The sequence below is a fragment of the Capra hircus genome, chromosome 20, assembly GCF_001704415.2.
Source record: "Capra hircus breed San Clemente chromosome 20, ASM170441v1, whole genome shotgun sequence".
In the NCBI taxonomy this organism is placed as follows: domain Eukaryota; kingdom Metazoa; phylum Chordata; class Mammalia; order Artiodactyla; family Bovidae; genus Capra; species Capra hircus.
Genome location: NC_030827.1, coordinates 14,549,920 through 14,576,615, shown reverse-complemented (window position 1 = coordinate 14,576,615; position 26,696 = coordinate 14,549,920). Strand labels below are relative to the sequence as shown.

The window sequence follows — 26,696 nt, the reverse complement described above, 5'->3', positions numbered from 1 at the left end:
AATATCTATTTCTGCTTTATTGACTATGCCAAAGCCTTTGACTGTGTGGATCACAATAAACTGTGCAAAATTCTGAAAGAGATGGGCATACAAGACCACCTGACCTGCCTCTTGAGAAACTTGTGTACAGGTCAGAAAGCAACAGTTAGAACTGGACATGGAACAACAGATTGGTTCCAAATAGGAAAAGGAGTACATCAAAGCTCTATATTGTCACCCTGCTTATTTAACTTATATGCAGAGTACATCATGAGAAATGCTGGGCTGGAGGAAGCACAAGCTGGAATCAAGATTGCCAGGAGAAATATCAATAACCTCAGATATGCAGATGACACCACCCTTCTGGCAGAAAGTGAAGACGAGCTAAAGAGCCTCTTGATGAAAGTGAAAGAGGAGAGTGAAAAAGTTGGCTTAAAGCTCAACATTCAGAAAACTAAGATCATGGCATCCAGTCCCATCAATTCATGGCAGATAGACGGGGAAACAGTGGAAACAGTGGCTGGCTATTTTTCTGGGCTCCAAAATCATTGCAAATGGTGACTGCAGCCATGAAATTAAAAGATGTTTACTCCTTGGAAGGAAAGTTATGACCAACCTAGACAGCATATTAAAAAGCAGAGACATTATTTTGCCAACAAAGGTCTGTCTAGTCAAGGCTATGGTTTTTCCAGTGGTCATGTATGGATGTGAGAGTTGGGCTATAAAGAAAGCTGAGCGCTGAAGAATTGATGCTTTTGAACTGTGGTGTTGGAGAAGACTCTTGAGAGTCTCTTGGACTGCAAGGAGATCCAACCAGTCCATCCTAAAGGAGATCAGTCCTGGGTGTTCATTCGAAGGATTGATGTTGAAGCTGAAACTCCAATACTTTGGCCACCTTAAGCGAAGAGCTGACTCATTGGAAAAGACCCTGATGCTGGGAAAGATTGAGCGAGGGAGGAGAAGTGGACGGCAGAGGATGAGATGGGTTGGGTGGCGTCACCAACTCGATGGACATGAGTTTGTGTGGATTCCGGGAGTTGGTGATGGACAGGGAGGCCTGGTGTGCTGCGGTTCATGGAGTCGCAAAGAGTCGGACACAACTGAGCGACTAAACTCAACTGAACTGATACTACAGATTTACCAAATTAAAAAATATATATGATGAATTATTAACTGATGGCTACTTAGCTGATCCTGATGTCATAAAAACCACGTTAAAATTCAAATGAATCCAAATTAAAGATCTATTAGGAAGAAAATTAATTAGCTTAAAATTAACAGTAGCTTATAGAAATATTTATTTTATCATACAAGTGGGAACTAGGCTCTGAGGAAGCCAAACGGATGCTGCCTGGACTCAAGCCCATAGTTTGTATTCTTGCTTTGTAAGCTGTGTAAGGTGACCTATAGTCCTGGCTTACAATTTTCATTCTTTTTTTAGCAGGTTCAAATATATTCTATTACCAATGAATGAAATTATATTCCAGAGAATATAAGATTGGGTCCCCTAAAACTAGACTGTTATCTAAAGACTAGGTTAAAAACATGCACTTCATTCTAAGAGTTACAGATTCCACGTGTACTAACAAATGGTGTTGTTTGTATAGTCTTGAGAGATTTTGACAGTGTTGTAAATTTTTAATTACTTGAAAAATTCAGTATAATGAAACATAGTTTTATGTATATAGACAAAAACCTCTTACTTTGTCTTTTTTGAGTTCTTATTCATCATTTGTTTATTATTATGGCTACTTCAGCAGTGTATCTAAATCTTTGTCTATTTAAGAGTAGATTTTTAGAAGCTGGCATTAAACATTTATTACCCTTTTTAAAAATTATGAACAGAGTTGATCTTCATATGTAGTAGAGGTGGCATTTGTTTATAATAAATAATGTAAGAAAATATTCCTACTTGACAAACAGACCTTAACTGTGGTACTATTTTTAACAGATCCAAATAATAATAGCCATCATTTGTTGAAAATGTACTGAATGCCCAATATTTTAAATACCTTACTCTGACTTTATAGCTGAGGAAACTGAATCTCAGAGAAGTTAAATAATTGTTGTTAGGTCTTCCAGACAGTAAGTGATGGAATTGGCTTTTAAATCAGGGCTTTCTGATCTTTTTAATATCTGTGCTTTAATATCTGTTTTAGTCTTTTTGATATCTTTGCTTTACTGGCTCTACAATAGTTTATACTCTCATTGCCCCTCATTCTTTGCATACTTCAGATCACCCTGATAACTAGTTTGTTCGGCTGTCATGCAGCACTTCTTCAGCTTTCCAAATAACCTTCCCATCACCTTAGTCTTCAGAAAATATCATCTGAATTTCTTGAATTATTTACCAAAAAAAAAAACAAACCAAAAACTTAAGCTAGTATTTAGTGGATGGAGCAAAGATGTGGTTGCTATTTTCTGTTTTCATATAACTTCAAGAAATAAGAAGTAATCACATTTATCTGAGAGACAGATCATGAGAGCCTAACCCAGGCATTGATGGTGAGAGTCAAGAAGAGCAGTTGCATGTGAGAGAGAAATCGGAAAATGACACACTGGGACAGTGATTCAGTGAAAGGGAGGGTGAACAGTCCCGGGGAAGTTTAAAGTTTGGTTATTAGAAGGAAATCGGTCTCGTGATCAAATAGGGACTTCAGGAGAAGGAACAGATTTGCCCAGGGAAAAGATGATTTGGAGTTTGGACATAGAGAGTTTGTAATTCTTGTGACATCTAGCCTCAAACTACATCTGGATCTATGCCCTTGACCTGTGACTAGTTTGAATTGAGATGTCCTGTAAGTGTGAAATACACACTGCATTTAGAAGAGTTAGTACAGAAAAAATGTAAAATAGTGTATTTATTAATATTCTTATATTGATTCCATGTTAACATAATAATACTTTGGATATTTTTAGTTATTGAGCTAAATAAAATATGTTTTTAAAATTAACCTGTTTCTTTTTACCAGTTTTTAAAATGTGCTAGGAAACAAAATTGTATATGTGTCTTGGCTTATATTTCTGTTGGACAGTACTAATTTATGTAGAGATTTGTAATAGAAAGAAGTGTAGGGGGAAACATCTAGATTTGGAAATATCCTATTATAGAAGTGATAGTTTATAAGATTAGATAAAATGCAAGCATACAGGGTATAGAAATGAGGAAAATGACAATTATAGTATGAGAAGAGAAAGAGTAATTCAGAGGAGAAATGAAGAATCAGGACTCTAAAGTGGTACCTAGTCTGATTAGCAGAAATTTTCAGAAGGAAGTAGTTCATATCATTGGATGATAAGAAGGCCAAAGAGGAAGAAGAGGACTGAGAAAAGGCCAATGAACTTGACTGATACAGAACGAATTTCAGGAGAGTACAAGGATCAATTGCAAGAGATTAAGAACTTAGAGCTTGATGAATTAGACTCTGTATATAAGCTGTTCTTTCAGGCAAGGAGTCCACTTGTAAAGATAATGATCTCTTGTTTGGAGCAGAGTACAGGGAAATTTGAGTATGCTGTTGGCCGAATGAAAGGATCAGTAAAGTAGAAGCACTTGAAATTGTTAAGAAAGAGAAGATAATTTCTGTAGTAAGGTCCTAAGGCATTGGGTCCCAAACTTGAGTGATGTTAGAGTCACCTGGGTAACTTGTCACAGGAGCGAATTCCAGGCAACGCCTCACCTCCAAAGAAATCATATTTCCTGGAGATACGTCTCCCTGAACATGTTTTAACAATTCTTGTAGATGATTATGATGCATCCAACAGGACAAACAAGAAAATTAAGGATCCTGGTGAGGACATGAGGGAAATGACTGACCATAGCATCAGAATGCACAGAGAGCCAGTTGAGTTAGAATAAGACTGGCGGACCATGAACTGTGATTAAGGAGTTGGCTTTCATTCATAGAAGAGTGAGCCTAAGTCCAGTAGGAATGAAAGACTGAGAAAGTTAAAAGCATAGTGATCAGACAGGGAAGTTTCAGAATTGAGGACCTTGGAGGTCATGCAGATACATACAAATAGGGCTGTGTGTGTTTGATACAGAAAAAATGTGAAAAGAACTGAGTCACACACATTATAAAACCCATGTTTGGTGACTCTAATACAGGACAGGAGTAAAAAAAAATTGAGACTTGGGGTTTAGGAGGAAGCACTAAAGGCTTTATTTTGGGGGGCGCCAAAATCACTGGAGATGGTAACTGCAGCCATGAAATTAAAAGACGCATGCTCCTTGGAAGAAAACCTATGACTAACCTAGACAGCATGTTAAAAAGCAGAGATATTACTTTACCAACAAAGTTCCATCTAGTCAAAGCTATGGTTTTTCCAGTAGTCATGTATGAATGTGAGAGTTGGACTATAAAGAAAGCTGAATGCCACAGAATTGATGCTTTTAGACTGTGGTGTTGGAGAAGACTCTTGAGTCCCTTGGACTGCAAGGAGATCCAACCAGTCCATCCTAAAGGAGATCAGTCCTGGGTGTTCATTGGAAGGACTGATGCTACAGCTGAAACTCCAATACTTTGGCCACCTGATGTGAAGAAATGACTCATTGGAAAAGACCCCCATGCTAGGAAAGATTGAAGGCGGGAGGAGAAGGGGATGACAGAGGATGAGATGGTTGGATGGTGTCACCACTGCGATGGACATGAGTTTGAGCAAGCTCCAAGAGCTGGTGATGGACAGGGAAGCCTGGTGTGCTGCAGTCCATGGAGTCACAAAGAGTCAGACATGACTGAGCGACTGAACTGCTGAGCTGGACTAAAGGCTGAATCAGCGTAGGACCAGTGTCTTTAGAGACTTCCAGAATGGGGTGCCTCCTTGGGCTACAGTGTTCTCAGTCTTCATGACACACTCTAGCGTGTTGAAAATAGAGTGAATGCCTGACATTCACAGATATAAAATGCATAGTTTTAACTATTTGCAAGTGACTCACGGGGTTCATGACATGAGCAGTTAATAATTGTTTCCAAGGCTTGAAATTGAATCTCCTGCCCTAAAGTAGCTTGTAGAAACCAGTCACATAACATGTAAGTGTTGCAGTAAAGCCAGCACTTACATCTTCATTTGCCTTTGATATATGATTGTATTAATTATCAAACTATCTCAGCCTGATAGGTTTCACAGAAGAGAAAATTATTTGGTAAATTATGGTATCAAAAGGTTTAAAAACGAATTGAGTTTAAAAAAAATTTAGCATTGCTCCTAGCATGTAATAAAAAAGGGTTAGAAATGAACTGAGTTTAAGAAAAATTTTAGCATTGTTCCTAACATGTAATAATTGCTTGACAAGTGGTAGTTACTGGTACCAATTCAGGAATTCAGTAAGTTTTGAAGTCAGATATTTTTTGTGTATGCCCAGGTTTAGAGAATAGTATTTATATTAAAAAGTTTGTTTTGATTCGGAACCTCCGTGTGTTATTAAACTGAATTTAGAATGTTACATTTGAAAGTAAATTAGAGGGAGAACAAAGGTTCACTTATCACTCACCAACTGTTTGATATCCTTGAAGGGCTGTATTTCATAGTGCGTGCCTGTGTGCGTGCTAAGTTGCTTCAGTCATGCCTAGCTCTTTGTGACCTCATGGAGGAGCCCATCAGGCTCCTCTGTTTATGGAATTTTTCAGGCAGGAATCTGGAGTGGGTTGCCAATTCCTTCTCCAGGGCATCTTCCCAACCTAGGAATCAAACCTGCCTTTCCTGGGTCTCCTGTATTGGCAAGAGGATTCTTTACCACTCTGCCACCTGGGATGCCCCTATATTTCATAGTAAAGCGTCTGCCTGCAATGTGGGAGACCTGGGTTCTGAAATGACAACCCACTCCAGTATTCTTGCCTGGAAAATCCCATGGATGGAGGAGCCTGGTAGGCTACAGTCCATGGGGTCACAAAGAGTCGGACAGAGCGACTTCACTTTCACTTTCATATTATATTGCTTTGATGAAATCACAACTTTTAATATATCTTTTAAGTATGTTTCCATACCCTGTGGTTCAGATGGTAAAGAATCTGCTTGTAGTGAGGGAGACCCAGGTTCAATCCCTGGGTCAGGAAGATCCCCTGGAGAAGGGAATGGCAACCCACTCTAGTATTCTTGCCTGGAGAATTCCATGGACAGAGAAGCCTGGCAGGCTATAGTCCATGGGATTGCAGAGAGTCGGACACGACTGAGTGACTGTCACTTCATTTCACTTTCATACCATAAATACACATACACAGAAACAAAATGAATTACATTATTTATGTTTTCTTACCGTACATGACAACTGGGTTCAGGTTTTTTTGCTAAACAGCTTTTCTCAGTCTGTTATAAACTTACATAATTGTTTTTGATTTGTAGTGAAGAGCTCAGAAAAGAAGCAAGACAATTAAAGCGGGAACTCTTAGCAGCAAAACAGAAGAAAGCAGAAAATTCCGCAAAACAAGCAGAAAAAAGAAGTGAAGGTAAGCACGGTTATCAAGCTTATATTTTCACTTGGTATTTCTTCCCTCTCTCCTTCCTGAATTGAGTGGTGGTGGTATTTATTACTTTGTTTGGCTAGTTAGTCAATAAAATTGCTTCATTTAGAACTTTTGTCTGAAAAAGAAATTCAGTCAAATGTGATCATAACTACTGTTCCTTAACAAAGAGAGTAGTTAACATCAGGCAAAACTTATGTTGTCATAGCACATATCTAGAAGTGCACAGGATAGAGTGTTTTTTTTTTTAACATTGTGTACTCTTTAAAACATTTAATAAAAGTGTTTAGGCCCTGCATATGGCACTTGTGTAAACATTATTCATACATCGTTGAATAGTATTAAATACGAATTCCTGGTTTTTTATTTTGCTCTTATTTAAGTACAGAAAATCTAAAACATTGATAAAAATGATCAAAAGCTTATCAGAATAATACCCTGCTTTTTATACAAGTTAAATATTTCTTTATTGTACTGTGATTTTTTTTATTTTTATTAAGCTAGAACAGCTTCAGAAAAGCTATTGCACTGAAGATCTTTTAACTGTTTCAGCTATGAAACATGTAATGTTCAGTTTCCAAAATAGCAATTGGAACCCTCTAATCTGTCTTCTCTTTATAATAGTAAAATACATTATAGATTTGGTGAACATGATCAGAAATTTAACTGTTATCTTTAATAATGTACACTAAATTTGGCTTAATAAATTTGCTTTGTGCATATATCTTGTGTATTCTCCCTTTTGGAAAGCATGAATAATTTTATCAATTGATACTAGGTTCTGTAATAGTGACTGGAGATAAAGCATAAGATGTAACATCTAACCTTAAAGAATACACATTCCAAAACCAAACAGTGGTACAGCATTTGACCATGTGATTATTATTTCTTTTAAGTAGCGCAAGTTATACCACATAACCCTCTAAAGCTCAAAGTTCTTAGATGATTTGCACCATGTTTCCAATGACTATTGTAGTAAAGGCAAGATACTTGATGAAGAACTTGAAATTGCCAAAATATGTTTGAATGAAACAAATTATTAAAAAGTTAACTCACCCAAAAAAGGATAAACTTATATATGTGACTAGATCATATTAGTAAAATGTAACCCAGAATAGAAAGAAGATATATTGGCAATATTGAGATTTGAAGAAGTACAATAAGGATTCTTTAAGTTTATGTATAATTTTCCCAGGAGATTGTTTCTTATAATTAAAAAGCACTCTAAATATATGAAAGTAATTCCTTTTAACTGGGAAGATCTTCATTTTTTTATTCTTTTCTGAGCTAGTAATTGTTATTCCCACACTCCATCTCAAAGTCCATGATGTACTGTGAAGTTGCCAATGGGTGGTTCTTGCTTTTGTAGTTTATGATCTCAAAGAAGTGAGAGAACTGCAGTAGGAAGTTTCTTAAATAGAGCTGTATGGTTAAGACTTATACTAGACGTAAACATTGCTGAGTTAATTTATCTGCCTTTGAAATACTTAATACAATTAGGTAAAGAAAGATTTGAGTCTTAAAACATTGATTTCTTAACACAAAAAAAGAGTCTTCTGGAGCTTATTTCAGTCTGTTTATATGAAAGTTAACCAGATTAAAACTTTTTATGCTGTAATTAGAGAATTATATTGGTAATTTTCTCAATTTAATTTTTCTTGTATCATCTAGAAATACCTGGATTTTCCCTAAATCTAAAAGACAGTTAAAATTAGCTTCTCTAAAATTGTGATCATTTGGTTGCTGTCATTTTTCTTTTAGTCTCAGAATGGGCCATTTATTTTTTTTATTATTTTGAAATAATTTTAGGCTTACACAGCAGTTATAAAAATCAGGAGTTTCCATATACCTTTAATGTTAAGGTCTTATATAACCATAGTACAAGGATCAAAACTAAGCAATTAATGTTGACACAGCACTATTACTAACTGCAGAACTTATTAGAATTTCATCAGTTTTCCCACTAATGTCCTTTATCTGTTCTGTAATTCCTTCCAGAATTCCATACCACATTTAGTCATCATGTCTCCTTAGTCTCTTTATTTTTAACACTTCCCCCATCCTTTCTTGTCTTTCCTGACCTTGACACTTCGGAGAATCCTGATTAGATATTCTGTAGAATGTCTCAGTTTGAGTTTGTCTCCTGTTTTCTTATGATTAGACTGAGGTTACACATTTGTTGGAAAGATTGCCACATAAGTGGTGTGTCCTTCTCCGTACATTGTTCCAGAAGTAACAAGATGTCGGCTTTCTTTTTATTGGTGATACTACCATGATCACCTGGTTAATGTGGTTTCTGCTTAGTTGCTACACTGTTAAGTTGCTTTTTCCCTTTGAAATTATAACTGTTGCGGGGGAAGATATTTTGTGACTACACAAATATCCTGCTTCTTTTTGAATTTCCTCCCACTAATTTTAGCCTCCATTGATGGATATTGCATACAGGCAAAAGTTATTTACTGTGGTGTTCTAATGGTGACTGTTTTCTTGATTACTACTACTTTTATTACTTGGAATACTTCGTTAAGAAGAATTTACTATTTTTAATACAAATTTTGACATTAATACTAGGCGCTCATTTATCTGTAACACTAATGGTTATAAGAATCGTTTAGAATGTTATGTTTTCTTTCAAGGTATACAGGAAGGTATTGACTCACTTTCAGTTACTAGCAGTGAAGTTTTTTAAGCTTTAGTGACTCTGTTTTTTTATCATAAATCCAGAGATAAAATGCATTGTGCACCTTTCAAGTTGCTTGTAAGAAGTAAATTAGGTAATGCTACTGCTGCTGCTGCTGCTAAGTCACTTCAGTCGTGTCTGACTCTGTGCGACCCCATAGACGGCAGCCCACCAGGCTCTGCCGTCCCTGGGATTCTCCAGGCAAGAACACTGGAGTGGGTTGCCATTTCCTTCTCCAATGCATGAAAGTGGAAAGTGAAAGGTGAAGTCGCTCAGTCGTGTCCAACTGCTTCCCGACCCCATGGCCTGCAGCCTACCAGGCTCCTCCGTCCATGGGATTTTCCAGGCAAAAGTACTGGAGTGGGTTGCCATTGCCCTCTCCGAATTAGGTAATGAGAAGACCTTTAATAAATTTACAGTGCTATATAAAAATAATAATTTTATATTTGTAAGAGAAATATAGTTATTCATGGTTTTATTTTGTTCTCTGTCCAGACTTACAAACTTAAAATATGAATTTTAATATGGTGTTAGAATTAAAGCCTCTAATCAACATAGCTACATGTAAATATGACATAAATTAAATCTCACAATGAGCTTTCCTTAACTGTGTTTTCACAGTTGTATTTTTATAATTATATTCTTTCTTAAGAAGTATGTGTGTGTGAACTACGTATTTGCATTCTTAAGTAAAGCTTCCAGTAGTAGTATTTCCTGATTTTATGAATTAATTTGGCAAGTCTAATACTTGCTGACTACTGCCACTTTTTTTTAGAATTTAATGTATTACTTCCACATTAAAAGCACTTGGCAAGAGACCCCTAAGAACAAGAAAGCTTCTGTGTGCTGCTGTCCCTGCACTGGTTTCCCGAGTTCTGTCAGCGTGTGAATGGAGGTCTCCCACGCAGGCAGGCGCTGTGGAAGATGTGGTGCTCTCCTCAGGGCTGCTGTCATCACAGGGAATCACCTTTGATCAGGGAGTAGTATTCCCTTAGTTTTATCATCTCTGTCGAATTTCCTGAGCTAGATCCTTAGCCAGATCTGTGTAGATAATTAGGAATTTGTATTCTAACCATGGGCTTTCCTGGTGGCTCAGATGGGAAAGAATCTACTTGCAATGGGGGGAAACCCTCGTTTGATCCCTCGGTTGAGAAGATCTCCTGGAGAAGGGAATGGCAACCCACTCCAGTATTCTTGTGTGAAGAATTCCACGGGCAGAGGAGCAGGCGGGCTACGGTCCATGGGGTTGCAAAGAGTCAGTCATGACTGAGTGACTAATACTTTAACTTTCCCTTTTTTCATTTTAACCAGTTTGGCTTCTAAATCTTTTCTATTACCTGAGGAAAGTACTTTGAAACCAGGATCCATCTGTTTCTCCATATAGAAAATCTAAGATAAGATTTTATATAATCTTAACAGAAGGTCTGCTTTTTTAATGTTTTACTGTATTTATTCTATATTAATTCCTTCAGTTCCATTATGACAGAAAATAAAATAATTAAAATTCATTGTTACTTTTACATTAATAAATACTTTGGACCACATACAATTAAGCAATTCTAAATACATTGCCATTTTGATATTACCTGATTGTAGTGATAGTAGCCCCTGAGTATATGCACATGTTCAAACCCGTCAAACTGTGCATGTTCAAACATGTACAGCTCATTTGCAAACTGTGCATGTTCAAACATGTACAGCTCATTTGTATGCTAGTTATGCCTCAACAAAGCTGTTCCCCAGAAAAGAATATTGATACGTAAACCAGAAGCCTCTTTAACATCTCTGTCCTAGTATGAAAGCATGTACATGTAATTGAGTCAATGTATAAATCTTTTTTAACACTAGTGTAGTAAGAAAGCTTCTCTATGTAGTAAAATTGAATATGGGGCCATCCATTTTTCCCTTCAGTCTTCCCAGTAAACCTCAAGTTCTGCTCTTTCTTCTATCACAGAGATATGGTCAGGTAATAGATGTAATTATGCTTCTCTGTATGAAGAAGAGCACTACATAAATATAACCTCATAATTTTTGCCATTGCTCTGCCACCTATTTAGTTTTTAAAGGCTTCAGCTAATGTATAAAAGAAGGCTTCAGTAAATTAGAGAACTAGAATGTGACGGAATAAAGCCACTATTATAGTCATATAATGAGAATTTTTATAGTAATGTGAAACGTGATTCTAAAATTCAAAACAGTTACATTTCTTAGTTGAATACAGATTCTGCAGTAGGCTCTAACATCCCAATTTAAGTAAACAAGGAATGTGGTGTTTTACTTTAGATACCAGCAGTGTCAAAAGAGATGTACTGCAGGACAGTCTGTTTACAGCCTGGGAGTCTCTTTAGTCCCACTGTAAATCATCCAGGCCTGTGCATAGGATTTTTGTAGGGGGTAATAAATTTCAAGTAAGATTGATAGTTAATTGGAGATAGAGTTGGTTTCCTGGGTTGGCTCTGTCAAGTTCTTTAATAAACTATATAATCCTTTTCATTAAATTATGCCTCTAAGTCCTTTCCAGATTTCTTTAAGTTTCATCATATCAAAACCAGTACCAAACTGAACACAGTCACATAGAAATACATGTTTGGACATATTCTCTAATCAGCTTTAGGGAGATAAGGTGTCAGATCCTCTTTTCAAAGTTCCAGGCACACGATACCTGCTGTATGACTAGTGCCAGAAATTAGAGGAGGAAGAGCAATCTGAGCTTGTAAATCAAGAAAGAATTTAAAAGCCTCTTCATGAAACACATCCCTGAGGTGCTTAGTACCTCTCAAATTGCTCTGGGCCATTTCAGGTTTCTTCAAACTGTCTTTTTAATGCTGGATTAAGTCAGATTAAGGCCCTTCACGCTTAATAGGTTGTGAAAGTATATAGTTTTTTGGTTTTTTTTTTAACTACTTTTCATCCAACATATTATGTTAAACTAGCTTAATCTTGGTTTTTATAAGAAACAGAAACCATTGTGGAATGTTAGCTCTGTGTTGTGCCTGATACTATGTATAATTAATTCCTCTCTGAGCAAACTGGTCCTGTTTGCCGCAGCAGTTAATTCTCTTCAGGGAGTCTTAAGTCATCATTTTTTTCTTGGAGGCTAGAAGTATCAGACCTATTTTTCCCATAGTCTACTCTTACTGTATTGCCAACTTTTAATGTTATTTACACAGAAAAGTGAAAGTATATTTGCCCTTGACTTATAGAAAGCCTCTCAGTCCAACCATCAGTAATAGTCTATAGATTCTTACTTTGAGCGTGGTACTAACAAATTGTTTATCTGATTTTACGTTTCAAAACAAGTTAAAGAATAATACAAGTGTGGGACAGTCCTCTTTAAAAGGGAAAATTTGATGGTGTATAAAGTATATCTCAAGGACTAGAAAATAAATAAGCAAAGGAAAACCCAGGGCAGGACTTCCCTGTGGATCTTCCTAGCCTACTATTTTATTGAACTAAAAAGAAAATAAAATTTTTTAAAGTGAGAGATAAAGATATAGCTGGGGACATCCATTCAGGTAGCAGTAAGAGTTGATACTGAACACTTTAAATTAGGTAAGAAAACACAGGAAGGTGGTAGTGGAATGTTATGGACATATTTACTATAGATGATATTTCACTATATTTGAAAGTATTTCAATATTCAAATTATTGATGCTCATTTTAATAACCCTGGTTCATTAAGAATAGTTTAGATGTTGTTTATTACTGTTTAATAAGGCAGAGAATGGGTAGTGGGTCTAACTTGATTGATTGAAAAACTGTTTTTAATTATTTTAATCAGCTAAAGATAAGATTTTTTTTATCTGAAATAGTTAATTGTGTGGAATCCTTCATTTCCTAGAAGTCCTGGAAAAATGAAGCTTCCTTCTATAGTCAGGACAGTCAAGTGAAATCTTATTGAATGCAGTTTACTACATTTACGTACCTTTACTACATTTACGTACATTTACTACATTTACGTACATTTACATTTATGTTTATTTTTAACAGTATGTTTTTCAAAAATATACTTTTTAAAATAATAAAGACTTTTAAAAGCATATAACAAGTATGAAGATGTACATACCCTCACAATTAGACCAAGAATTTAATCTTTTTTTAAAGTGAGTAAGAGATGATTATCTTTAATTTGTGAGTCCTAGCGAACTCTATTCTTTTTTAGACAGTCCTTCTCAGACTTTTCGCTAGCCACCATGAACAAATCTTGTTGCGCTTTAAGAATTATACATTGTGGGCATATTTAATTTTATTTTCTTGAATTCTGTGCCATCTTACAGACCTCCTAGCAGTTACTTAGGACTCTCATCTCTTGCTACTTTTAAAAGCCAGTGTATTAGGAATACCTCTTTGCTGCCCTTCACTGTCTTAATATAGTTTTTTAATAAGCATTCTTTTTGCCTGGTGATTGATGTAATTCCAATATTGGAAATTTGACAAAAACCTTAAGCTATTTTTTTAGTAACTGCAGCCTGTCTTCCTTTTTAATATCAGTGCCATTCCTAACCCATTAAATATAGGTTTGTTAATTGATTTGGGTAAGTATTAACCTTTGGCCATAACTGTCTCTTTTTAAAAAGAAAAAAAGTATGTTATTTCTCCCAATTGTAAAAGTAACATATGTCCTTTGCAAAGATAGCAGAAATATAGAAAAGTATAAATGAGAAAAAGAAAGACCACTCCATAATACGTCTTCCAACGATAGCCATGGTTAACTTTGTGATATTTATTTTTCTGTACTTTTAAATCTTCATGCCAGAAACACGTGTATTGTTTTCCATAATCTTATTTTATCATAATCTTTTTTGTAATATATATATTTTTCAAACTTTCCAAGTGAATTGTACCTCTCATAAGTTAAAACAAGAAGACTGACATTGCCTGGTAGCTTGCCATCTTGTCATTTCCCAAGTGGCCATTGATCAATCTGTAAGATATTTGGAGCTTGAATTGAAATAATTAAAAATTCATCCACATTAGAAAATAAAAGAGGTGAGGGCTGTGTATGTGTGCGTGCACATATTGTTATTTTATTTTGTTTTGTTTGGGTATTTAAATTGTCTCGAAGAGGGAACTAATACCGTCATTAAAAGTTTGATTATAACCAGCAATTCCATTTGGGAATGGTGTTGTTAACTATTCCAGACTGCTGTCAAGACCTTATTTTAAGTAAGATGTTTTTCTTTTATGTGACATTTTCTGAGGCTTTGCCAAAAATGACATCAAACATATAACTCATTTGAGTGCTGAGTTTCTTCAACATCTTGCAGCACTTAATCAAATTTGAAAAAGATATTATTTTCACAACTTTATAGTGTAAACCTGTGAATATGTTGCATTAAAACTTACTTGGGACAATTTAATCTGTGTGGTATTAGGCTGATTTTTTTTTTTTAATGATTAATGCAATATGCTGACAGTTTTAAATGGTTCTGTTTTCAAAATTCTTCACATAAACTCCTGGCAGATTACTCAGATGCAGCTTTTGAGTAATAGTAATTTTTCATGCAAAAACCAGATAATCCATAAATTTTGTTAATAGCTACATTAAAAATTTCGAAATACCAGATAGAACAAAGAGAATAATGAAGTTCTCAGAACTAAGAAGATGTCAAAATATTAAGAATCATTAACAATTTATTTGAAGTACAAAAGTAGTCTATATTGATTTTTTTAAATGGCTTCACCAGAGTGTAAGCTTTTTAAAAACATGCTGCAGTATGTTTAAAATGTGAAACTAGGCTGGCCATAAGCAATGCCATGACATCAGAAACTTCTGTGTTGAGTATAGTCTACACCCCATAGCTCTGTGCAGTCACAGAGGTTTGGTCCTGAGAGGAACATCCAGCCCTACCCCTCCATTATATATAGGAAATCAAAAGTGTCACTCAGCCGTGTCTGACTCTGCCACCCCGTGGACTCTATAGCCCACCTGGCTCCTCTGTCATGGAATTCTCCAGGTAAGAATACTGGAGGGGGTAACCATTCCCTTCTCCAGGGGATCTTCCCGACCCAGGAATCGAAGCCAGGACTCCTGCATTGCAGGCAGATTCTTTGCCATCCTAGCCACCAGGAAACCCATAGGAAACCAAAGGCCAGCCCGTTAAGGGGCCTACCCAAGCTGCAGAGCCAGTAGCAGGACTGGGGCTGGAGTCCCCTGGTCTCCAGTCCAGTGCTCTTTCTACAGCTCTGCTTTTCAGTTTGATCTAATCTTGAGTAGGTACAGTCTGTAACTTTTCAATTGTTATTTATTAAAACTCACCTTGGTTTTAGTGCTAATACTTGTTTCTAAGATCTTCTCAACAAACCCAGAGTCCTTTAAAGAGCACTTTATCATTATACTTGTTGTGCCTTTTCAAAGACTAAAACATGATTTTTGAATGAGTGACAAAAATTGTAATGTTGTAGAAAATGTTCATTTCTAGCAACACAGCAGATTGAGTTCAAACTGATCTTACTGCTAAAAACAACTAAAAATGTTGGATATACTATTAAAAAAAAAACTTCTCATATGCTCCAATGAGCTTTTTTTTAAAAAAAAAAAAAGCCCGCAAGAAATACTCAAACCAGGGAATAAGTAAAGATGTGAGGTAATAGAAGTAAGTGGGGCACCAGGTCTAGCTGTAACTCTAATGACATTTGCTAAACTGGGTGAACTGAAACATTGTTTTTTGAGGTCTTACCAAGAGAGAACATAAAACCCAAGCCCTTCCCAAGGTAGAGGCTGACTAATAAAGGACTGTCCCATGTAGTTGGGGGCCCAAACAATCTCATCCTTCATGGCAGGGAGAATTAGAAATAAACAAAATCACCTTATTCCCCATCAGAAGACTACAAGGAAAACTACCTGTCTTGAGTCATGTCACAGAGTATTTTGGGGCAAGAGCATTTACTAGGAAGTCTAGCCACAAGGCAGTCTTCCCATTAGTTTGGAGTGCCAATTGACCATGCTTGGATGGCTTCAAAATCCTCCAGCCAAGAATGTAGTTGGGAATAGTCCTGGGTTCTTAGTGCCCGCATAAGTCTGATAGAAGAAAGCATAAATCTTTTTAAGAGGAACCTGCTTTCATCCCCTCTTCTTAAAATTCAAAAGAAAATAGAGTAGTTCTGAATGAAAACACAAACAGACACACACCAATCCAGGCATCCTATCAAAAACCTGATAGAAACAACAGAGAACAGAATCAGACTCAGGAACAGATTCTTAGGACTTCATTCCGACACTGAATGTTAAGTATATGTAACGTATTTCAAGAAATGATAAACTAAGAACAAACAAATTTTGAAACAAAAAAGGTTAATTTCCTTGAAATAAAATCTATAATAGTTGACATTAAAAACTCAGGAGGTTTTTTTTTGTTTGGTTTTTTAGCAAATTAGACACAGCTTAAAAGAACATTAGTGCACTGAAAGACAGATCTGAAAACATTATGTAAAATTCAGCCCCAAATAATAGACCTAGAAGAGAAAGAAAATTACCTAATGTCTAATCAAATTCTAGGAAGAGATCAAAAAGCAAAGGCAAGAGTTGAAGAGATGATAGCTGAAAATTCTCTTACTAATGAAAAAGATCAATTCACAGAGTAACGAAGTTTTTTTAAAAAAATGAATAGAGGATAAATAAAAATAAATCCAGTTCTAGACACATCAAGTTAATACTTCCTAGCGTTCAACACAGAGAGACCTTAAAAGCAGCAGTAGAAAAAAGACATCTTTTAAAAAGGAAGAGCTGATTTTTCAACAGCAACAAGTGAGGACGTAAGAATACAATCTTCAGCGTGTTGAAGGAAAATGTTCTTCAAAACTGAGAGACTTTGCTACCTACATACCGTCATTAAAAGAAATTCTAAAGGACATACTTTAGGCAAAAGGTGAGCCCATATGGAAAATCTGTAGTGCAAAGAGAAAGGAATGTGGAAAGTAATAAATATATGAGTACATCTGAAGAAACATTGAATGAATAAAATAACAATCATGTCTTATGTTAACAATAAAAATAAAATATATAATAACAATAGCATATAAGTTTGAGGAGCAGATAAGGAAGTTTGGAAAAGCATGCTATGGTCCCTGTATTGGTTCTTATTTGGGAAGAAGGTAAAGACCCAAATTAACTTTTAGACTTGATCACAGTAAATATGCATGTTAATATTTTTAAGAAAACTGATAAAAGGAATGGAAAAATAACTACCAAACTGGTAGAGAAAAAAGATGGATTAAGGAAAAATTGAACTCAAAAGGAAGCAAGAAAAAAGAGAAAAAGAAATGCAGTCTGGATAGGATATTAAAAATAATGGTACAAAATAAGATAGTAGACATAAAATAAAGATATGCTAGTGATTATACTGAAATAATGCAAAAAGTCAAATACTTTACTTTAAAAGATCGAGATGGTCAAACTGGGTTGAAAAAAGAAATTTAATCAGGTACTATTTACTTGAGAAACATCTTAAATATATTGTACAATCTAATTCTTAGGGCCAAAATGTATGATTAGAGATAAAGAGAGTCTCTACCTAATAACAAAAAATTTACTTTTCCAGGAAGATTTAACAATCCTAAACCTGAGTGTACCCAGTAACACAAACTCAAAATGTATGAAGCAAAAATTGGTAGACCTATAATAAGTGAATAAGTTCATCATAGTGGGAGAATTTAATACATTTTTCTCAATAACTGATTTTAAAAGCATATAGAAAAATTAATGAAACTATAGATTTGGACTACTCAGTTAACCTACTTTATATAATACACCTATAGAGAATATTGCACCCAACAGCTTCAGAATGCAGTCTTTGCCAGCATCCTTGAAGAAAGTTAGAAAGGTTTCAGTTGACTGTTTTCAAACAGCCTACCTTCTCTGACAAAATGCAGTTGTTAAGAATTAATAACAACTGATTTTGAAGTGAATGATTTCCAAATATGTTGATGTGTCTATCGCTGTACTTAGAAGGAAAATCATAGCTTCAGATACTTGTACTATTTTAGGAAATTACTAAAAAATGCTTCTCATGTAAAGAAGCTTTAAAAAAAGAAAAAGAAGCAGGCAAATTTAATGCAATGAAGTGGAAAAAAGGAACTAATAACAGGATCAACAAAATAGTTTTTAAAACAGGGTTGCAATAATAAATTACTCCTGGCATAACTTCTTAGTCCTTTATATAACACATGGTAGATAATGAGGAAATTGATTTGATGATGTTATGTTAGACATTTGTCACTTGGTATTTATTGGATGTCCTTCCCATCCTGAGAAAATAAGATCTGCTTACTTTGTACAAGGAGTTCCACAGGGGAAAGTTTCTATTACCAGTGTTGCTTTTATTCACTACAAAAGAAGCTGCTGTTAAAAAGAGTGAGAGAAGCAGATAGGGACACAGAAATACAGTGTTCAGTTGAAACTGGGGATTGTTTCTCTCGCGCAGGCCATCGGCGTGTAAACACTTCAGGGCTAGCAAGTGATTCAAGAGCCAAATTTCGTTTCATTTTGATTTTTCAGTGTCCGCATTGCTCACCTGTTTGTCTGTGTTCTAATGCGGGAAGAGGAAAAATCAAGGACCAGACAAAGGGCTTCATCTTAAAGTTGACCCGAAAGTGGCACCCAGCACTTTAATTCATATCATATTGTCCTGAAATCACATGGCCATACCCAGCTCTCAGAAAGCTAGAATATGGCTGGGTGGCCAAATGCCTGACTAGAACTTAATGTTAGGACTGGGGAGGTGAGGGTTGGTTCTGTCACTAAAAGGTAAAAGGAGAGAATAAATTCACAGAGAAAATCAGCAAATTCTGTTACATAATATAAACCAAAGCCTGAAGAACTAAAGAGGCAGTAATCCATTTGGTTGAAAAAACCTGACCAAGTATCTGAGCCAGATTTTGAGAGAGAACTAAGATTTCACCATAAAATGAAGGGCAATAAAGTAGAGCAATAGTTGGAAAGGTGCCCTGCCAGGCAGGAGTCATAGCTGATTCATCCCTTCCCTGTGCTTGGTACTTGACACAGTGACTCACAAAATAAAAAGTATTCAACAAATATTTGCAGAAGGAATGAATTAAATTGACTTTTCTATCTAAATGGATAATTCTATAACTTGTAAGGGGAAAGAGAAAAATAAGAATGAAGGAAACTCAGGATAATATTTTTTAAATGTTAAAATGAAGAGTACAGATGAACAAATAATAAAGTAGATAGTAAGAGCTAAGAGAGTAATATAAAACAGGATAGTGTGAAACACTGACCAGAGAGCTGCTTTAAATTGAGTGGGTATCCGAAAGGACCCAATCACAAACAGAATCCACAAACATTAATTTGAATGCATAAAAAAATTTAACAGCTTTATTAAGGAATAATTTAAAGTTAATAGTTTGACTTGTTTTGACATATGTATATACTTGGAGAAGGAGATGGCAACCCACTCCAGTATTCTTGCCTAGAAAGTTCCATGAACAGAGGAACCTTGCAGGCTGTAGTCCATATGGTTCACAAAGAGTCAGACACAACTTAGCTACTGAACAACAGTATACCTGTGAAACCTTTACCACAATCAAAATAATATTTTCTTCAAGGTCCAGTATGTTTTCATGCCCCTTGATAATCCCCTCCCCAATCCCCAGACTGATGTTGAAGCTGAAACTCCAATATTTTGGCCATCTTATGTGAAGACCCTGATGCTGGGAAAGATTGAAGGCGGGAGGAGAAGGGGATGACAGGATGAGATGGGTGGATGGCATCACCAACTCAATGGACATGAGTCTGGGTAAACTCCGGGAGTTGGTGATGGACAGGGAGGCCTGGCATGCTGCAGTCCATGGGGTCACAAGGAGTCAGACATGACTGAGCGACTGAACTGAACTGAATCCCCAGACAACCACTCAAGTTCTTCCTATCACTATAAAGCAGTTTGTATTTTCTAGAATTTTATTTAAATAGAATTATATATTTCTTACATAATATACCCTTTTGGGGCATGGCTTCTTTCACTCAGCATAAGTATTTTAAGATTTATCCATGTTATTGTATAAATCAGTAATTTATTCCTTTTGTACTAAATAGTAGCCCATGATATAGATATGCCGTGAGGGTTTTTGTTTTTACTGTGAGTTTTTATATAGCTGTATGGTCTTATTTCTCTTGGATATATATCTGGAAGTAGAATGACTGGGTCATGTGATAGGTTTATGTTTTGTATGCTTAACTTTTTAAAGATTGCCAAACTGTTTTCCTGATGACTTAGGTGGTAAAGAATCTGCCTGCATTGCAGGAGACCCAAGTTCTAATCCTAGGCAGATCTGGAGGAGGGAATGGCAACGCAGTCCAGTATTCTTGCCTGGAGAATTCCATGGACAAAAGAGCCTAGCAAGCTACAGTCCATGAGGTCATAAAGAACTAGCACGCTTCACGTACAAACTGTTTTCCAAACTAGTTGTGCCATTTTACATTCCTACAAGCAGTGTATGAGATACTCTTATTCCACATCCTCATTAACACTGGTATGGTCACTTTTAATTTTAGTCATTCTAATAATTGGTAATGTTACCATGTGGTTTAATTTGCATTCCTCTAATTAATAATGATGTTAAGCATCTTCTCATGTTTATTTGCCATCAGTATATAGTCTTTAGTGAAAAGCCTATTTAAATCTTTTGACCATTTATTATTGTTATCTTTTACTGGATTTTGCATTCTGGATACAAGTCCTTTATCAGACATATGATTTGCAAATGTTTTCTCACAGATACTGACTTAATTTTTCATTCTCTTAATTTTTTTTTCAAAAAACAAAACTTAAATTTTGATGAAGTCTAGTTTACTTATTTTTCATTTTTGAATTGAATTTTTTATACAGAAATCTTTCCCTTAGTTTCTTATGACTGGCTTCTTTCCCTTAGCATATTTTCAAAGTCTCCATATTGTATCATGTATCAGTAGTTTATTCCTTTTTACTGACAGTTAATAATCCATTGAATAGATATACCATCATTTGTTTATCTGCTAATCAGTTGACGGACCTTTGAGTTTTTTTCCTCTTTGTGTGTGCCCACATGTGTGTGCACATGCATGCACACACGCTCTGTTGTGTTCAACTCTTTGTGACCCTTTGGACTGTAACCCGCCAGGCTCCTCTGTCCATGGAATTCTCCAGGCAAGAATACAGGAATGGGTTGCCACTTCCTACTCCAGGAGATCTTCCCAACCCAGGGATCAAACCTGCATCTCTTGTGTCTCCTGCATTAGCTGGCGGATTCTTTACCACTGAGTCACCTGGGAAGCCCTTTGAGTTTTTCCTACTTCTTGACTGTTTGAATAGAGTTTCTATGAACTTCTTGTACACTCACTTTGCTTTAACCCTCACCAGTGGTATTCTCGGAGATTATTATGCTTCTACAAACAGTTCCTTCAGGCTTTTGAAGCTTTCATTAACAAATTCCTCAAAGTCCTTCCAGCTCTGTCCACTATAAGGTTCTAGACCTACTCACATGAATTCAATTTTAGGATTTTGATAGAGCAGCACCTGACATCCAGAATTTTTCAATGTATGTGTTACAATAAATATGATTACACCCCCACACACATATGTGCATATCTAAGAGATCCTGACAACAAATTAAAAATTCCTATCCATTAGATACTTCTGTGCTTTTTGTTTCCAACTGTTTTTCTATACCCTTCTCAACATCTTTGTCCTGACAGTCCTCTAACCACCTTCACCTGACTCAGTTTAATGACAGCTACAACAGTAATAGCAGCTACCGTATCATATATGCTTACCATGTGCCAGGCTGTATATTAGAAGTTTTATGTATTATTTACCTGAATTTAGTTATCACACAGCAACCCTATACAGATGGATATTACGATCCCCATTTTATAAATAAGGAAACAAACTCAGAGAGATTCATCTAGCCCATTTCATACAGTTGTAGAACCAGCAGTATCTGAATATTTGAGTGTTTCCATTGCATTAACCTGCAGGAGAAGGTCTGTGGTTTTTTCAACTTATGAAGGTCTTTGACGGTTTTGCTCTTATTTCTTCTCACTGATTGAGAAAGAGTATCATTTTCTTACTTTGTCTGTCTCTTTTATATAGTACTCAAATAACACAACTCAAATATGCCTACTAAAGATTTGCCCTTTCAACAATAAAATGCCCAAATTGTATTTTTCAGAGTAATTTTACAAGATTTTCCATGTTAGCTTAACTGTTTTCAAAAAGTTTATTAAAGAAGCCAAGATACATACATGATTAGAAAAATGCTGTAGTTTCTTTTGGTGGCAGATAAGACTATAGGATTTCAATTTTCAAAGACAAGAAAAGTGTCATGGTTTAAAGTACAACCTTTGAGGTTAGAAGAATCTAGTTTTGAGAATTAGCTCTTCCATTGATACCTCCTGCTCTTGGATAAGTTGTATATCTGTGTATTTCTTAAGGTTCTTGGTCTCACCCAACTACAATTTAAACCACAGGATAGGATACTGAGATAGCACACTGAATAGCCAAGCTTCAGGACGGGCAAGAAGACCAAATGCATTGGATGCAGGACGTCTAGGATTCTTATCAGGATCTATCACCAGACAACTCACCCTAGCTTCTTTCTAGCTTTCTTGTGTACCCACCTCCCAGAAGTCAGACATCAATTGATTGGGGTGTCACTCTGTCATCAGGGGCAGGATCTGTTATCAGAGGAAGCAGTCAGAAATACACTAGGCAAACAAAAGCATACCCACAACACTTGGCCTCTCTTACCTCAGTTTCCTCCCCTGTGCGATGAGTATATTCATTTGTTTATTGTTAGGTTTGAGCATGTAAGGTATGCAGTATCTTTGGTGGCAGCTCTGGTGGCAGTGGTGATAGGGGCAGTAATAGTATAGAGGATTTGCTGTGTGTTGGAAGGTTATCTTCAGGTTCGGGACCTCAGCTAGTATTTTAGAATGTTCTCCCCTTTTTACCGTAGCTACACGGATAGTCAAAGTCGCCTATAAGGCTTATGTTCTCATTCCTCCAGAAAACTGGCTCTGTTCCCTCATAAGCATATGACTTGGGGCTGGGAGATTAGTTCTGCAGTTTTCTGTGATATTCAGCTCTTCCTCTGAATCCCCTCTGCTTCCACACATGTGCCCAACCAAGGTACCACCCATCTTCTGTAGTCCCCTTGGTGTAATTATGACTAGAGGAGACCACACTGAGGTACTGCAGCCTTCCAGCATTAGTAGCCCAGGAAAACATTTCCTTGTTCCAAGTAGGGCATCTGGCAGTATCTTCTGTATATGCATTATTACATGGACTGCATGTGTAATAGGAAAGCTGAATTCTGTTAATTTTGTCAAAGAAAGGACAAAGGCCCTTAATCTGATGTGATGTTTAATTTTATGTATCAACTTTATAGGGCCACAAAGTACCCAGATACTTGGTCAAACATTATTCTGAGTGTGTCTGTAAGGGTGTTTTTGGATGACATTAGCAGTTGAATTGGTAGAGAAGTAAAGGAGATTGCCCTCCCTAGTGCAGGTAGATGGCTCTCATCCATCAGTTCGAGACCTGAATAGAACAAAAAGGCCTGTTTTCCTGAGAGTAAGGGAAAACTCCTGCCTGGACTACCTTGAGTTGGGACACTAGTCTTTTCCTGCTTTCAAAATCAAACTGAAACATCAGCTCTTCTTCAGTTTCAAACCTATGACTTTTTTAGATGAGAACTTAAACTATCAACTCTCTTAGTTTTTGGACCTTCAGACTCAGACAGGATCTCTAGCTTGCCAACTGCAGGTTTGGAACTTTGTAGCCTCCATAATCTTGTGAGCCAGTTCCTTATAGTAAACCTCTTACTGCATCTAATCCTATTGGTTTTGCTTTTCTAGAGAACCCTGACTAATACACCTGGTAAATTCAAAACAAAAAAAAACCCTTTCTGTTTTTCCAGCTGAATGCTTGTTTTTCAGCATCCTAGTCTCAGTCCAAAAAAAGAGGGAAGGAGGAGAGAAGTCTTTAAATAATAAATCTTGAAGATATCTATATGTCATTCTAATAAGATTAAAAAAGGAAAATAAGACAAGTTGGTATTAATATTTTTCTTTAATTTAACAAGTGTAATGCAGTCTTACCTTGAATCTTTTCTGCTTGTTTCTTCTTGGTTTCAGTTTAATAATGTCTTTCACTTCTTTTCTTAAATGGTTGTTTAATATTACTGCTCTGTTCCACAGAATACCCACCACAGTCCTGCCCACTTTTCTTCCCACCCACCCCACCTCCATCCCTCAGAGGTTATGTATTGAACATGAGCAAAGTCATTCTTCCAGGGTTTGTAAAGCCCTTTGGGATGATTGAGAATGAATCGTGTTGTATAAATGTCATATTGTTTCATAACAGTTCTTAAAACAATGAGATAATGTCTGTTAAAGGACTTTAAGTTCTATGGGGAAGTGGAAGGTATAAAAACAAGTCATTTTCATTATATCCATATATTTTTGCTGTACAATTTAAAACATTATTATAAAAAAAATAAAACATTATTATATCCTTTAGAGATATAAATGTTTGAGGGGGTGTGTGTGCACACATGCTGTTGACTGTATAGGACTAAATAACTAGATTTTGATTTTGTTGCTCCACTTTGTCATTTGGATACAGTAAATTTGTCACTGTAAAAGCTGGCTAGAAATCTAAAGCCATCTCTTCTTAAGATTAAATATGGTGTTTATCTCTTAATTTAAAGCTTTGTACTTGTGCAGTACTGAATTTTTTCTATATATATGATGATTTACTTAGTTTTACAAAGACCTCAGTGAAGTCAGTTATTTAAAATAATTCCAAAATTCTGAGCTTCAGACCCATGTAAAACTAATAGTGACTAAAATTAAATGTGTTTTCTTCTCCAAAAAAATAAGCCCCTGACCTAATTCCCCTACTAGTATTATTAATGGCACCAATGTTCTTTCAGTCAGCCAAGTTAAAAAATCTTAGTATCATCTTTGGCTTCTTCCACTTCTTCGCTCATCCTTCATCTCTTATTTGCCCTTCCTCCCTAGACCCACAGGCAACCCTGTCCATCTTTACCTGTCCCTTCAGTTATGTTACCTCATCCTTGCTCTTGGTGTGTTTCTCACTACCTCTTCCTAAAATGTTGTCATTAATTCCCAATTGTTTTCCTTGTCTTGATGTTTCCTTGTTCCAGTACTCTTACATTTGTGGAGTTAAGACACAGAGCCTGAGGTTTAATCCTAGCTTCATCTCATAGTAGTTATTTTTCTTAGGAAATTTACTTATACTTGCTGAACCTCAGTTGTTTTTTTTTATCTAGAAAATACCTTACCTCATGGGTAATTCACTGTGATAATTCAGTTGGATGACCTGTTGTTCAAGTTTATACTTTATTGGTTTCACGCTTCAGGAACCATTCAAGCTAGCTTAAGTGAAAAGGAAATTTTTGTAAGCATACAGTGGAATCTCATGAATACCCAGAGATAGAAACCGAACAGAAAATGACCAGAAACTGAAGTTGTCCTCCTGCTGGAGATATGCCGTCTCCTTTCCGCTTCGTGTCTCTGCTTTTCCTTTTACATCTGCCCTGCACTGTTCTTTCTGTACAATCTTCTCTTTTTCATCTCCTGTAGAATTCTGTGTTGCACATGGTATCATAATGCCCATCCTGTCTCTGAATATGCACATCTTTTTGCCTACCACCAACTGGCTCAGTCTCACCATATTTTCAAGAAAGGAACCTGATTGGCCTATCACATATTTTGACTAGCTACACAAGTCACAGTCCCTTGGGAGCATGCATGTCTCACATGCTACCCCTGACTCTAGCCTCTGAGGCTAATAGAAGGAGCTGCAGCTGTGGACAAGGAGATCCCATTAGACATAGATATGGACAAGCTGGTAATGATTGGCACCTAGAGAAATTTTAGGTAAAGGCATAGTGTGCTCAATGAGTAGTAGGTATTATTTTTATATACCAAAATAAACTAAAGTTAAATCCTGATTTTCTGTCTCCTCACTCTCTTTTTTAGACATATATACACATATATATGAAAACACACGAAATAAAAAATTCATAGTTAGCAACATGGGCCTAAAGCCATCAAATATGAATTTGAGCTATAAATCTATTATTTAAGCCCTATGTGACCTTGGACAACTTATTTACTTTCTCTATCCTTCAATTTCTTCTTTTGTAAAATGGAAATGACATTTTATCTATCAGTTAGGAATCTTACGGTGGCAGTTAGTCAGGCTTATTGACATTCTAAAAAGCTTATATTTGAGCTAGCAATTCAGTTCAGTCACTCATTCGTGTCCCACTCTTTGCAACCCCATGGACTGCAGCACACCAGGCTTCCCTGTCCATCACCAACTCCTGGAGCTTACTCAAACTCACATCCATCCAATTGGTGATGCCATCCAACCATCTCATCCTCTGTCGTCTCCTTCTCCTCCTGCTTTCACTCTTTCCCAGCACTGGGGTCTTTTCCAATGAGTCCGTCCTTCGCATCAGGTAGCCAAAGTATTGGAGCTTCAGCATTAGTCCTTCCAGTGAATATTCAGAGCCAGTTTCCTTTAGGATGGACTGGTTGGATCTCCTTG

The 26,696-nt window shown here is 36.3% G+C and overlaps 1 protein-coding gene across 1 annotated transcript in view; it reads left to right on the top strand.

The window, feature by feature from the left end:
* The window catches only part of CWC27 (CWC27 spliceosome associated protein homolog), a 253,969-nt gene that overhangs the window by 140,556 nt on the left and 86,717 nt on the right, over positions 1-26,696 (top strand). Inside the window, exon 11 of the mRNA XM_005694639.3 lies at positions 6,319-6,422. Within this exon, the coding sequence (XP_005694696.1) occupies positions 6,319-6,422 (104 nt within the window). The remainder of the gene's footprint in view (positions 1-6,318; positions 6,423-26,696) is intronic.